This window comes from Chelmon rostratus, chromosome 23, assembly GCF_017976325.1.
Source record: "Chelmon rostratus isolate fCheRos1 chromosome 23, fCheRos1.pri, whole genome shotgun sequence".
NCBI classification, from domain to species: Eukaryota; Metazoa; Chordata; class Actinopteri; order Chaetodontiformes; family Chaetodontidae; genus Chelmon; species Chelmon rostratus.
This window is the reverse complement of record NC_055680.1, coordinates 5,797,539-5,813,781: the sequence shown is the minus strand read 5'-3', so window position 1 is coordinate 5,813,781 and position 16,243 is coordinate 5,797,539. Positions and strand designations below refer to the sequence as shown.

Below are 16,243 nucleotides of genomic sequence, written 5' to 3'. Positions count from 1 at the left end.
AGAGAGAGAGAGAGTGTGTGTGTGTGTGTATGTGTGTGTGTGGTTGGACAAAGGAGAACAATAAGTGTGTGTCCGTGCAGTCAGGCAGAGTGATGGATAAATACACCTTTAATAACAGACCAGTGAGTCAGTACAGACGCAGGCCTGCAGCTGTTTGACTGGCTGAAGAGAGCGGAATAGATTAGTGTTGATCAGATCACAATCACAAAGATCAATACACAAGAGTCCTGGATATTTAAGAATAGCCTCCTGTACAACTGAGTGCTAAACAGTGGCACACTGCAGTCTGCTCTGTTAAATAAAGTGTGCGATCAGGTGGGCGGAGTGTGGAAAATGAAAAGAAGCATTGTTTCTACATACTTTTAGTCCTGACGCAGCATTGGCTTTTTTTTGGTCTCGTTTTATCCAAGACTATTCATTCTCCAACCTGTGTCAATAATATTGATCCAAGCACTTCTTCATTCTAGTCTGTGTCTGCCCACTTTATGAAGTGAGAAAAAAAGGAAGGCAGCAAGTAAAGGAGTGCATCAGTATGAAAGTGAGAAGTTGAGAATTACATGTTGTGATTTGGAAAAGAATTAATAAAAAACACAAAAGCTGTAGCCTTGAAAGAACTTGGTGTGCATATGTGTGTGTGTGTGTGTGTGTGTGTGTGCATATGTGAATGTGTGTGTGTAGTGAGGGTCTGGTCATAGATGGACATGGACAGGCGTCATAGATGCAGTGAAAGGTCTGCTCCAAATTCAATGACATCCCCACTAAGCCTTTGATCACTTTGTCCAGCTGCACCAGGGACAGACTAACTAATGCACACATACACACACACACACACAGACAGACAAACACACCGTTTCAGATGGCAATTTATCATCCTAACCCCAACTTACAGCTGAAATTTAATTGCCACCCTGTCTAACCTGGATCTACTGGAACTGTACAGTGATTCATTAAAGTTTAAGAAATAAAAGAAAAAGATAAAGCAGAAATGGGGAATATGGCCTGCACCACTGGGGTAGCTGTTAGCAGACTCATTCACATATCCAACATTATTCCACGCTTCCTGAATTATCAATGTTGTTTACTTTCATTCATGTAAACCGGCATTGAGTATTCCATCAATCTTCAGATTTATTATCTTACTTGACAGCATGTGGGACACACACCTCCACGGACAACTTTCAAACCTGAATATGTTTGCAAAGTTCCAATTTGATATTCGCCACAGCTTCTTCATTACCCATTCATGAAACGCAAAAGTTCAGGCTTTAACACACAAATGGAAAAGATAGTAATCCCCACCCGAACACAGACAGCCATGCACATGAAAATACTGTCATAAGCAAACACACTTTTTGCAGCTAAAAGTAGGAGCCTGTGCATAGACTAATATATTTCGAATCTAGGTAGCCTTTCGTCTGGATGACTGAGAATCTTCACAGCTTAGTTTATCATTTATTTTGTTCTAGTAAAACTACACAATACAGTTGAATGAAAATATGAAAAAATGGCAAATTAATAACTAGTTGCCATGGTTCCATCTACGTACTATGGTGTGCATTATGAGGGGTTTTTAGTGTTTTTAGTGTTTTTTTAGGGGCAGAGTTATTCATATACCTTAATCATGTCATGACAGCTGGATCAAGTGTCAACAAAAAATCCTGAAGACTTCAATTTGGCTTTTTGTGAATAAGAAATGACACTTTATCTGCTCTCCCACCAGCATGCCCCAGCCTTAAGTCTTTTGAGAATGGTTGGTTGGAAATGAAGTGAGTGGACACGGGTGCCTGTGTGCATTTGTGTAAGTGATTAAATGAAAAAAAGCAAGGACTAAGTGTTCCTGTCAGTGTTCATCAGGGTGGCACTGTGTCTATATTTCCCAGGCTGTACGAGTCTGAGTGTCCACTTGGTGGTGCTGGCACTCTGTGACCATGAGGAGCACCAGCAGGGAGCTGAAGTGGCCTCTGTCAGCTGAGTGCAGCCGCAGTGCGCTTCCTCAGAAAGTAATGTGTTTTTATGTCAGTGGACTGTGTGCATTTAGACATTAATACTTACCTTTTTATTTAAAGCACAGCTATGTGCATTTTAAATACAGCACCTTAATGCTGGGTCTTTAATTTGCAGCACAGCTTGAGTCTGAAGGTACGGTTCATAATTTCTTCATGTTCTTCACTGTGTATATAGATGTTTACCCATATTCAATGACTTGAAGAGATGTCTGTGTGTGTGAGTGTGTTACAGTGTCTCACCTGAAGAAGGGCTGGTTTATGGCAGCATCACAGAAGTGGTTATTGATGTATGTGGCTAGAAGACGCCTGTAGTCATCTGTGACATGACCTCCATAGCTGACCCCAGCAATGAGGTACCTCAGTGCATCCCAGGGACTCTCCTCATACTCATCCAGGTACAGACTCAGCAGACTCTCACTCGCCTACAAGGGCATCAAGACGACGATCTCAACAGACTGACTATGAAATGCAAGACAAAGACCAAGGGCAAGTAAAGCCCTTGAGCTTGAGGATCTATATGTAAGAATTTTAGTTGAAATAAATGGCAAAATTAACAAAAATGATCAACAGAAGCTGAAGAAGAAGATGTCTATGTATTGTGGTGCAGAAATATCCACTGTAGCTGGTATGGTAACCAGCGAGCCCCGGTCCGTCCATCCTGTCTTATAATACCACTTCGTACCTCAAGAGGTGACAGGGAGTTGTCTAGTCTGCTCTCAGTTCAACATGAAAGAAGTTGCGCTGCCCTAAGGGTGTATTCTAACCTCTCATCCACGGCCCTGGGTAGTCTATGAATGGAACAGGAAACACAACGAAGGCTGAACAAAACGAGACTTAACATTGGTGTTAGGCTAGTTTACACGTGCTGGTGACAGCTCTTGGCGAGTAAAGGGGTGAAGTTTGATGCTGAACTCACACTGTTTCATCTGCACTGGTAAGTAAACAGCTGTTAATGCAGAGGTTGGCTAGGCACAATGTATTTCCTTGTTTGTTCCGACAGGGGCGGACAACTTTCAGGTGGTACTCCAATTTGTTTGGAGTATTGAATTTGACAGGCGGCCAATTCTTGGATACAGCACCTTTACGTCTATATTTGTGTTTTAGAGCACATTACTGACAAAGAACACATCAGCCGTGAATAAATTCCACTCAACCTCATCATAGACACTCTATCATTCAGTTGTTGTCACTACCGTCCTTGCTGCACTGATGGCAGTCCATCTGATGGCAGATGTGTCAATAGCTGTCATTGTTTCCTTCAGTATTAGATGAGGCCCTGACCTCAAAGTCAGAATCATTGAAGCCATATACAGTGTTTCAGCCCAGCTGCAGGAAGGCCTTCGTTTCCAGGAAGATGCTGAGGAAAAAATAAAACATAAGTAGACGATCAAATTCATTAAGACTATGGTGGAGCTTTGTTTGGGATTGCTTTTCTTTATTTCATATATGTACGTGTTTCAATTTATATTTACATACTGTATGTTCATGTGGTGTTATATTTTGGGCCTCAAGACTTATGATAATGGTCATGTGTGAAGAGCTGAAGTTAAAATGGGGCTTCTGCACCTTCAGGTGATCCACCTGCTTGTCATGCTTCCAGGAGAGACAACAGTGGGTCGTCTTGTTAGGACAGCTCCTGGTGCTGAAATGGCGTCTAATATGCACACACCAGGTGAATAACAGATGGAAAATACAGACAGGAAACATGTGAAGCAAGAGAGAGGTACGACATGTGACGAAGGTGCCCAACCAGAATCAAATCGGGTATGTTGCTTGGTACGTGTCTGAACCACTGGGCCACCACACCTGCCTATTTTCATGCATGTCTTTGAGTAACACGAGGTGCTTTATCTTTAGTCAGTGCTGGCTATGACTGTATCCAAGCCTAATGAGCGACCTAATGAATCCTAACCTAATGAATCAATCAAGTACATAATGTGCTGTATATTATACAGAGTAGCGGTCTAAGCAGGGCTGCTGAACAGGCCATGCATTGTTGCACCTGCATTGCCACTAAACAGTGACACACCCCTAGTGTGGGGTTTCAGTGCGACGATCAAACCCCAACTTGGTCAACGTTGGTATGCTGACATTCAGCATTAGTATGTTTAATTAGATATGTATGAAGCCATTTATTAAGAATCACTGCTGTGTTCGAAAATTTGATTCCTTTATGGTAGCAGAAGTTGGTGGTGTGCCACTTGTACCCAGGTCTTTACGGCTGTTGTATGCTGGCAAAGAAGAGGGAGGACAAGGAAGGGTGAAAATGAATCAAAGGAAAGACAATAAAAATCGACTTCCTCAAACAAACAAAATGCTTGATGTATAACAGTGACATTTCCCTAGTTACAGAGAGGCGTGTCTGAAAAGCAACAAACCATAGAAACTGACAGTCAGGCCTCCACTGGTATAATAAATAGCTGCAAATCATGCTGATGAGCATGAGAGAGCAGGGGAACAGTGGGTCGATACACAGAGTGAAAGATTCATCTGAATAAACCAAATCAATCAAATATTCATCAAGTATTTTGTGCACTTTGTCAAGCACAAATGACACTTGAGCCTAAAAGAAACACTTGTGGGAGAAAGGAATAACACTGCTAAGCAACAGAACAAATCGAGGACAGCAGAGCAGTTAGACTGAGCAAAGATGGCACTGTACCGTTCTTTATGCCCTCCTCTATCATGCTCTTGGCGATGGGGGCCTGTCCCTGGCCCAGAGAGAGAGCATGGAAGTGCTTGCTCATGCTCGAGGCCTCAGCCAGCTGCAGCAGGGCTCCTGTGGGGTCCACCCCAGGAGACAGAACAAAGATCAGAGGAGTCCTACAGGTGGATTCCTCCACAACCTGGGGAGAGGGCTGAGAAAGTGACAATGGATGAGCCAAGATGGTGGAACTCACTTGACATGATGGGATTTTAGAGTTTTCAAGTGAGCCACAATCTCACAGAATTAGACAAGTGACATTTGCTTAATTTCAAGTTGATACAGCTCTTAACTTAAACTCAACAATTGAGAAAGTCAGCAGCATTGCCTCAGTCTCTGGTGGCCATTTTAGCCATTGGAGTTAAGAAAGAGGGGCTTCTGATGGTGGGTGGGAGGAAGGGCTCAGTCAGACAGCCTGAAACAGAGAGAGAGAGAGAGAGAGAGAGAGAGAGAGAGAGAGAGAGTGAGAGAGAGAGAGAGCAACGTGGACAGAGAAGAACAACGAGACAGAAGAAGCAACAGGGACTGATGGGATAACAGCTGACACTCACAGCTTGAAGAGCAGCACAGAGCGGGAGGCTCCACAAAGCGAGCGCCGATGTTGTTAACAATGAAGGAGGTGACGAGGAGGAGAGCTCACAACATCAAAATCTTCTGCCGCTCATTAAAGCTATTCTCCAAATCCCCTAGAAGAGGAAGGGTAAAACCGTAGAATTCATGGGTGACAGCGGGAGCAATAAGAGGGATAAATGGATGGATAGGGTGATGCAAAGCACAAGAGGGCAGGTGAGAAACTGCTGAGAAGAAAGTGGATAGGGCAAATAATGCATAATATAAGGAGGGTACAGAGAAAGAGAAATAGGTTAGAAAGTAGGGTTTGTTAAATGTGTTCATTAAGATTATGTAACAGTGAAACTTTCGTCAAACTGGGTGAGTTAATACAAGTCATGAATCACGGCCCAACATCATTAACTTAGCTAGATAAACACTAGACTCTACTCTAAGCTGAAGGGAGAAGAAATCTTGGCAGCAGCAAAATCCTCCTGTGATCACATTAATATTGAGCTCAACTTTGTCGAATCTAATTCCCACTGATGGAATAAAGCAATGGAAGTGAGTGACACATATCCACAAACCCACACACTCTCTTGCTCTCCTGTCTCTTCAGTGAAGCAGCCGTGAATAGATCCTCAGCTGTCAGAGAGAGCAGAGACGAAGACATGTATTCATCATCACCAGGGTATGATATATATACACAGTGCAGGGGGCTGTTTTCTTAATCAAATACAGAAGGCATACAGTTGTTCTCGATTGTCAGTGTCATACTTAAGCAAAAGCTGAAAATTCTTCAGGACGCAGCAGGGAAACCACGATGAAGACATCAACACACACAGGCTGCCTCTCTTAATGTTACCAGTGGGAAGAATATTCTTGCTGCAGCAGCAAAACAAGAAAAACCTTCAACAGCACATACAAACCAGGTGGCAAAGCAGAGGGTCCTTGTTGTCCCAGTTCGTTCCACCTGAACTTACAACATAAGTCTTGTCCACACTGGACATGCAAGAGCAGGAAAGGTAGTTAGGAAAATCTTATCTTCTGATAGTGTGAATGAGGGGGCAGTCTTTGAAGGGAAGCATAACTTATACACAGTTCTACATTTGAAAGCACAATGGTGTGTCTTTGGGGGCATTAAGCGTGTTCCAAGCCTTTGAAAATAAAAGGTTTGTCCTGTTGGATTATCTCAAATAGAGGAAAAGAAGATATGTTTGTGTGTGTTCTGTGTTTTCTTACGACCCCTCCTTAAAGGGAGAAGCTGTACTCTGTACTGTGTTGAGTTGGCACATGTCTGGAGGCTGAAGTGCAGCTTGAAGACCTCAAACAGACCACAGCACACGCACCTGCAGGGGATAAATACACACACTCTGTTACCTACAGTCAGCCGGTGATTTGTTCATTTTTAACAGTGGGGATGGCTCAACAGTAAGAGTAACCCTAATCCTAATTATTACATTGGTGGCTTGGTCTTTCAGCAGCACAGGCGCTACTGAATGATCACAGGAATAGTACAAGAATACTACAGCAGCAGTGTGTCTCTATGATCCTCTCACTTTTCTATGACTACATGTGGCCACTTGTCACTTTGATCATTGCTCATGAATTCTCTATAGAGTATACAGGCTACAATCCAGCATAGAACAGAGTTTTGAGAATATTATAGATCCAAGATAGAACTGACGGAAGGCCGGAACTGTGACTAAAAGGCACAATTACAAATCTGTCTACTACAACAGCATGGACAGCGCCATTGATTTATCAATATACGGCACAGTTAGACTACTGATATGTCAGAACCATGGTTGAGGCCACAGATTGTATCCTGCACAACCCTCAGTCAGATAAAGGATCGATGAGTCAGGCTGACTAGACTAGCATATTTCACTAAACAACGCCCCTGCACTCTCTCTGCTACAAGGGGATTGGAGGGGTGGCCGGTTAACAAGGAGGACGGCATCTCCCCTTATATCACCTACTGCCTACAGTAACGCCAAAGAATCATTGTGTGTGATGTCTCCTGAGACAGTGTTCTCCGCCTGAGGGTCAGGACACACACAAGGGCTCGCAACATGACTCTGAGCTGTTGGGAAATGTCAAACAACATACGAAAATAGAAGCCACATTATTCCGTTCTCCTCTCATCTGTGCTTATTTCCCCACATGAATAATTGGGTAATTTTCCTTCTTCAGGCCTCTAAAAATCATTCAAATAAAACCAACAAACAAACAAAATAAATGTTTGGCTTTACTGCTCACAACTCACTGACACGTGCATCAAGTCATGAGGGATCGAAAGTAGACATTTCTTCATTTTAAGGGGTCACAAGTCAAAAGGTTGTGAATCAGTGCCTCAAAACCCCTTCTTCCAAAAAGCTGGGACACTGTTTAAAATGTAGATAAAAACAGACTGCAATCATTTGCAAACAAGCCGTGTTCACCAACAACAGTTTTACAAAGTGTTCCTGAGCCCATGTATTAACATCCTTTATCCAATCATGTGTTCACAAAGTGGTGAACCTCGCTCCATCCTTGCAACTTTCATACCCAATCATGATACAATCACCTGTTACCAATCAACCTGTTTACCTGTGGAATGTTCCAAATAGGTGTTTTTGGAGCGTTCCATTTCAGTCTTTTGTTGCTCCTGTCCCAACTTGTTTAAAATGAGTTATTGCATCAAATTCTGAATAAGCAGATATTTACAAAAATCCATTAAATTGATGAGGTCAAACATTAAATATAATGTACTGTTTTTAATTGAGTAAATGTCAAAAAGGATTAGCAGGTTATAACATTCTGTTTTATTTACGTTTGCCATGGACTTCCAGCAATGGCATGCATCTCTTCCATATTTTATTCAGTCTGCCATAGCTCCAAACATGTACTGAATGTTCTGTGCCTGTAAAGGTACATCATTCTGTTTCCAAGATCAAAGGATACAAGTCCTGCTCCACAGTTCTGAGGTTTTATCATATCTGAAACATCTTAATTTCATGACTCCTTTTCTCTCTACAGAGTTCAGTCATAATTCATGTAAAACTTCATCAAAGACACAATCCTTTGATACGGCGTTGAGTGTACATGAGGTTACTGTTTGTATCACTACATATTACATTCTGAGCAATCTTCAGCAATAGCCTTATATTACAGGATGTTTGGTTGTGTTCTGAAGAAAATCTGAGGCCAAAATCTAAAGCTAAGTCAAGCAAGCTGAACCAATACATACCAGCCCAAATACAAAATAATCTAATTTTACAAACAGATTAAATAATTACAAAATAAACTAACCAAACTAAGGCAAATCTAATCCAGGGTCACTGTCACCAAACAATATTAGTTAGAGTAAACCTGATATTGTTACTGACCCCAGATGTGTCGTTTCTGCTGGGGCATGTAATACAACATGCAACACATGCACTGTGCATGCAGGAGGATTACGATTACTGCCCAAGGTTAATCATGCCGTTCTTTGTGGCTGCAAGTTCATGCTGGAAGTGCCGAAGCTTTTCCTGTAATTTTAAGAACAAGCTGACTTAGAACAAAGTCAGAGCTATTCTAAAAGTTTGATCCCAGCAGAGAGCTTAGGGGAGGTTGAGTGAGGGGAAAGAAAGAAAGGTAGGGAGGCAGAGAAAAGGAACAAAGGGGAAGCAGCTAATAGTTTGGAGGATCTAGGAATAAAAAATTTATAGGGTAAAATAAGGTTCCTTTAGTCCATCCGTCAGCATTGCTGCAGTGGAAATTAGTCTTGCTCTAGTCTACTCTCCACCTCCACAGTGCACTTCTACAATACCCAGTTGTGTTAAATAGTCATTCTCTTCAGAATCTTTGGTTGCATTCTTCAGTTGTAGAGTTCGCATGTCTTTTTCTTTTTGTGTCAATCATTTCTCCTGGTTGTATGTGTGTTTTAAGTCTGTACAACAATTCACAAGCGGTTTACTATTTTAGTTTGAGTTTGGGAAATGTATCTATGTTTAACCTATGTTTTAGTCTAAAAAAAAAAAAAAGTACACAGTACCGTTCTGTAACAAAGCACCTCGTGAGTACAGTCTTCATTTGTCTTGAGATTTACATTTCATGTCTGACATATTTATTCTCAAATGTTTACAAATCCTCCCTCAGCTCTCCCCTTTCTCTCTGTCTGTCCTTAGATTTCGTAACTATTTTTCTACTGACCTCAGCATTACTCTTCATCTTCATTCAGCCACCCTTTCTCCACCTCTTCTCTTCTCTCATCCCTCTTCCTTCCCCATGCCTCCTCCTGCTATGGCTCCTTGCCATCCCTCGCCCTCTGTCCTCCTTCGTTTATTTGTCTTCTTTCTCCCTCCTCCCTTGACGTATTTCCACTCTGTCGGCCCCTTTTCATCTTTCCCTGTCCTCCTACTCAGACAAAAAAGACAGTATATAGATAATTATAAACATTAAGAACAATCACAATCCATATCACATGAAATCATCAGCATCACTATTAATGACCTAATCTCAATATAAACAAACGTCAGCACAAGCTTTATTGGCTCATGATGTGTACACAATATATACTGCGTATATATATGTAGAAATTACTAAAAACTAAACTAAAAAAAATAGTAAAAATATAATCTAGAAGTAAGTGGATGCTCACCAGAGTGACGGCTTGTGAGAAGAAACTTCTTGTGTGTGGTTGGTTGAATCCTACAGGGCTCTGCAGCGCCTACTAGTGAGGAGAAGTTGGAACAGATTGTTGTCCAGGGTGTCGTGGCTCTGCATTGATGTTTCCTGCCTGTTTTCCGACTTTGGAGTCGCCTGAGTCCTGGATGGGCAGGCTGCAGTCCAAACTGTCCGTTCATGTCCTGTTTGGTGGCCATTTCAAACCAGACAGTGATGGATGAACAGGGAACAGGGTGGATGGTCGCAGTGTCGAACTGGATCAGCAGCTCCTCAGGCAGGATGGACTTCCTGAGATGGTTCAGGAAGCACATCTGCTTCACAGCAGGCAGTGCTGTTGAGCATTGTGATGGGGGGCATTGCTAGGGGGGTCTTAAATCTTGGTACAGACAATAACATCTTCATGGTATCACTGTAAGTAATACAACTCACAACACTGTCAATCAATTGATCTGCAGTATATAATCCATTAATTCCTTTGTAGAATGATGACCAAGGTACGTCACTTTTTACTTACAATAAATGATTTTTTTGATAATTGAGGCAGAAAAGACAGGCTGTAAACACAACACTAACATATTGTCACCTTGGTTCATTGTAAGCAAACAGTTACTGATTTACACATCCAGCAGATAGGAAGCACTTATTTGGAGTCATGTTTGTGTCAACCAGATGAATCTAATCCAATATCCACTCTTCCTCTAGCTCTGATTTGGTCTCCACCATATCCTCAGGGACATGTCTTTGTCTTCAGCCAGCAGAAAAAGCTCCACTATATTCACCCGCTCCGTAGTCACTATTTTCATTCTTCTACAGTTCAGTAATGAACAGGTAGCACACAGTCAGTTTTTACAGCTTTTCCAAATACATACTGACAATACTTGTAGCATTTAATCTGATGTCACAGTCAGCATCACAGCAGCATGCAGAAGTTCTGACAACTCATTTCTGTATTTCTGTTTCTGAAAGTGACCTGATTACCAAAAGCCACAAACTTAAAGATCAGTATTTTTCATGTTTTAAACAGGACTAATTTTTTATGTCCATATTTTACAGTTTTAAAATAACAAAAAAGGAAAAGTTTGGGCACCCAGTATGGCCAGTACTTACTTTTTGGTAAGTATCACAGCTCATAAAGGCTTTTTGTAGTTTTCTCAAAACATACCTTTGCTTATTGCAGCCAAAAACTTAACTTCAACAGTTCACAGGACTTGTTTCCAGAACACATACGCCTTGTTTAGATGTTCCTCTGCAAACATCTGTGGTGAGGAGGCAGGAACGGTTTTCTTCTGATGACTCCTCCATGAAGGTCATATTTGTGCAGGTGTTGCTGCACAGTAGAACTGTGCACCACCACCACAGTCTGCTAAAGCTTCCTGAAGGTGTTTGCAGTCAGTCGGGGGTTTTAATTTGCCTTTCTAGCAATCCATCGAGCAGTTTCTCAGAAAGTTTTCTTGGTCTTCCAGACTTCAGCTTGACCTCCACCGTTCCTGCTGACTGCCATTTCTTAATTACATTAAAAAACTGAAGAGACGGCTACCTGAAAATGCTTTGCTATCTTCTTATAGTCTTCTCCTGCTTTGTGGAGACAGCTGCTGAGAGGAGGCCATGACTGCTGATTGTTGGGACAAGGTTTGAGGAGTCAGAGTATTTGTAAAGCTTTGAAATTTGCATCACTTGGCCTTTCTTAACAGTGACTGTGAACAGGCCATAGCCATAGAAATTTTGACCAGGGCTACCCCAAATGCCACTGTATACTGTCAGCATATACTCTTGAGCGTACTCGACTCTTGTAAACCAGTACGGCATATAACCAAATCACATGTATATATAGATAATCTAATTCCTAAAAAACTGTAACAATTTACGAGCAAAAACACAACAGCATTTTACAAGCAGGTAACTACACAGATACATCGTCCATATATAGGTTTTTAAAGAATTGGATCATATCCTGCCCAGTCTCTTTTATTCCATCGAACTTTTCCCTCCGGTTATCCACTAACTTGACATTTTTCATCAACTCTTCCACCTCTCCTCCCGCAATTCCCTCTCCTGCTTCTATTTCCACTTTGTCAACCAATTCTTGCAGCTTTCCCTTCATTCAATCTGTCAACCTTCTCTCTCTCTCTGCCCTCTTCCTGTCCTCTCTGTCACTTTTTCCAGACTCGTCCTTTCCCTTCCTTGTCATCCTCCCTCAATCCCTCTGTCCTCACGCCTGACCTCTCAGGTTGTAATTTGTCTTGACAATGGGGTGTTTGTTGTTTTCCAGCTGCGCTGATATCTCAGTGTGAGCCAGTCGTCTCCTTCAGCATGTTTAACATAAAATGAATGTAAGTTTCAAAATATCAAAGTGCAAGCTCTGTACAAAGCTGTATAAGAGGTACATTGAATAATTTACACAAGGTGTTTGCTTGCTATTTGAATTAAAATGTGGCAGGAAATGATACATAGTGTAATTATATTATTATTATTATTATTATTATTAAATTATTAGTAATGAAATAAATTAGAACATATTAATAGTTAAAATTATAGGGGTAGGATTAGATAAATTTATACTTCTTTCTACTCCCTTTCGCTCAAACTATGTTGCTTACGAGATGTTACTGTTTTTTGTGTGGATTTTTTAATGTGCACTTATTTCCTTATGATTCCTTATGATTATTATTATTTATATAGGTACTGTGTATGTATAGGTATGTATGTATGCATGTATACATGTGTGCTTTATTTATTATTTTATTTTTATTTTTTGTACATTGTTGTTTATGTGATAAATAAATAAAAATAAATAAATGTCACATTGTAAGCATAGGAGCAGTGGTAACACAATGAATAATTACAAAAATACTATTTACTTTTGTATTTGTTTTAGTTTAAGTACAGAAAGAGTCAAGTTTATTGGGTTTACCAGAAAGAGCTGAGGGGTAGTCCACAATGAGAGACACTGATGTGAAGCACAGCACAGCAGGGTTTGCATCTGTGGAGTGTGTTCATTTTCATAATCAAATGAGTTAGAGTTGCAGGAACTCCTTTACTACCACTCTTACCCCAATGGAAGAGAATGTGGATGAACAAAGAAACAGAGAGGGTTATTGATTATTGGCAAGTCAGAAGGAACAGACGACTCGGCTATTAGACAAATACATCACTGTGAAACGCTGCAGTCGCAATCTATAACTGCCACAACTCAATTGTCCCTAAATGTCACGCTGTGGCTACATTGTGAACTGGCAGCTGAATGAAGTGAGAGCAATGAAGCAGAGCAAAGACCCAGAGACAGAGAGGGAGAGAGAATGAAAGGTCAGAAAGGCGAACTAGGAAGAAACTCTCTGAGTGGCACACACTGGGAAGAAATTGGCCAGAGAAAAGAAAGGAGAGGGAGGAGAGGATCTGCGGCGATGAAGGACATTCTGAAAAGACGGAGGATGAGAACAGTGATGACCTAAAGATTGGGATGGAAAAATTGTGAGGTGACTTACTCATTCTCCTTTGTCCACTCTCTCTCTCTTTGATAGTACATAAATCTTTGCAGCCACCTAACTCTCAGAGGACACGCTCTGTATTTAGAGGAACACACAGTAAAAACAGATGACACAAACCATTTCAGCTTCCAAAATAATAATGAACAGCTTTTTCCTGTTCACTCGCTCCACAGTCAGTAATCAGTAATCTGTGACGCACGTTGGCAATCCACCTCAAGCAAACTAATGACAGAAATGGTGTTGAGTGGCTGACAATTAGTTTTACTGCTTTGGTATCTAGTTTTATTAGTTGTGGAGACATCAAATGGGTAAAACAGCCACCATCATAGGGAAATTTTCGGATATTGACAATGGAAAAAAAAATTGGAAATGACACGATTTTCACTTGTTATGCACATGGTGAAATCTTTCTACCAACCAATCCCCAATGGGGAAATTCAAAATGAGCTAATTTGATTCAATGAGGCATTTTTATTTTGATTGAGCTCCTGTTCATATTGTCACTGAAATAAACGCTCCATGTCAGTGCAGCTACAGACTGGAGGAGAGGACATAAAAAATGCCACACAGACCATACACACACACACACACACACACATGAAAAGAGTTAAGTTTAGAAAGAGTTGAGAAAGAAAGGGGAAACAGAAGTCGCAGGAGTTGTGGAAAACAGGAAGGATATATTAGCTCTTGTAAACTTTCTTTGTAGCTTTCCCTGGCTTTCCACTGCTGATGGCTTATCTTATATCCAGTCAAAGTAAATCCCTTCAAATATCAAGAGCCTTCCTAAAATATGACCATAATGCACTTCACTGCAATGCCTCAGTTGATAACAGTTCAAGACAATCTGTTTTCCATTATAAATGTCTGTACAGGGGCTCATGTTCTCATGTTTTCAATATACTGATTACTTTCCTCGACCTGCTAATGTCTGAGGCTAAACTGCTTTAAAGAGGGAAAAGTGTGGTGAAAGAACAGATTGAAGCTGCAGCAGCTTCTGCTCCCGGCACAAAACATTCTGTAAAAACCCTCAAGTGCTCCAAGTCTTCGCTTTGCTGCAACTCACTTGCTCACATTCAGGAAAAAGCTCTAGGTAGCTAAATAACAAATGGAGGGAAGGTCCTTCAGTGGCATCATACAAGGCAAGGCAGAAAAGTGGCAAGAAATGCTTACGAAGTCAATGGAAATGTGCAGCCAGAGGCAAGCAGACATAGAATTGCTGTACATGTCAACGTGCTGGGTGTGACCACAGGGGCACCTGACGGATAGGTAGGCAAACACTGTCCTCAAGACAAGCAAATGGAATCCACCAAAATATCAAGTAGTATCGTGTGTGCTGTACTTTCCACACACACTTCGTCAGTGTTCATCTATACTATTAACTAGGGAACATCAATTGCAACAATGGGTAGACAAATAATCACTTTGCATTACCTTCTAATGCATTATGAGATAGAGTGATAACAAGAGGGAAAGCTGACGCTGTGACTTTCAAAAAGCTGCTTCCACCCTACACTGCTCACACATGCCTGTGTCCCTATTACAACTCTGGAAGCCTTCTATTAATATAATCATCCCTCGGTCTGCCAGTCCTAAATAATCTCCTGTTGAAATATGGTCAGCCAGTGGTCCTGTGTACCTTACCTGTGCTGCTGTGTGTAACGCAGCTGCGAGATGTACAAAGAAGATGAAAATGATCATTAATGGTGATGAATGTGCGGTAACAGCAAAAATAAATAATGAAATAGTCCTTGTCCTCAGCAGGGAAATTTGACTAAAATTTGTGGAAACGTATTCTTGATGCACTTCAGAGCTTGGCCTTAGAGGTTCACTATCAGTTGTAATCTTCAAACAGGAGAAATCCACACAACTTGATTGAGGTAACTTAGGTTTGTGTATAACACTTTAAAACACAGAGCAGACGACAGTAATAAATGAAAAACAAAGCCAAGTGCAGCACGATCCTTCTGCAACCACAGAGAAAAGCAATTACCAAAAAAATTTTTCAACGAAACTTTCCTCATAATAAGCTTTAAATGTTTTGTTCACTCCCTCTCCTCTGTTCACCTCTGCTTCTCACTGTCACACAGAAGGACAGAACATTAGAGCAGATTTTCCATCCATCTCCATCATATTATGAACAACAAATGCAGGAAGGCCAAGGTCACTCAGACAGACACAATGGATGCTCTGTTTGCTTATTTTCAAAGTATTTTTGAAACATAAAAATGTACCTCATATGCAAGAAATTCCAAGGGCACACAGGACAGGGAACAGTGGAAATATTTTGTTTCTATAACTTTCTTTTATAACTATCAGTTTGATTAATTTCCTAATCTGAGTTCCTCTTGTAAAGAGCAAAATGTTTCCTTGTTTTGTGACCTTCCTTGTAATCTCCCCAACCACCCTAGCACTTTGTGTTTTATGTGTTTTTATCAGTTTTTTTTTCATCGCCTCTACCGTTACGGGACTGTGATCATCAAGATGAAAATTTAGCTCAGTGAGTCAGAGGGGACACATTTCACCTGTGTGCTAGCAAACTTCATTAGACTTTGCAGCACTTGAGAAAATTATATTTTTCCATAAATCACATCTCGTTTTTTGTAAACAGCATCTAATTAAAAAATGAACTTAAGGTGATATTGTGATTGCCTGACTTTGAATCTTGACGTCTTTACAGTGAATATTCACCTGCTGTAATCCTATTTGAAAAGCCAAAAATATAAATATATATCCAAATAAAAATAAGATGTGGTTCCAATCAACAGGCGAGGGGGAGGAAAGCAGCGTTTTAAAGATTCAAAAGCTTTAGGTGTCAAACACAAGACAAATAAGCCAGTTGTATTGGA

General features: G+C 40.9%; 1 protein-coding gene across 1 annotated transcript in view; it reads right to left on the bottom strand.

Annotated features, from left to right (window-relative positions):
• The window catches only part of dnah2 (dynein, axonemal, heavy chain 2), a 212,666-nt gene that overhangs the window by 70,532 nt on the left and 125,891 nt on the right, over nucleotides 1-16,243 (bottom strand). Inside the window, exons 18-19 of the mRNA XM_041965689.1 lie at nucleotides 4,664-4,852; nucleotides 2,247-2,428 (exon numbers count right to left, since the gene is read on the bottom strand). Of these exons, the coding sequence (XP_041821623.1) occupies nucleotides 2,247-2,428; nucleotides 4,664-4,852 (371 nt within the window). The remainder of the gene's footprint in view (nucleotides 1-2,246; nucleotides 2,429-4,663; nucleotides 4,853-16,243) is intronic.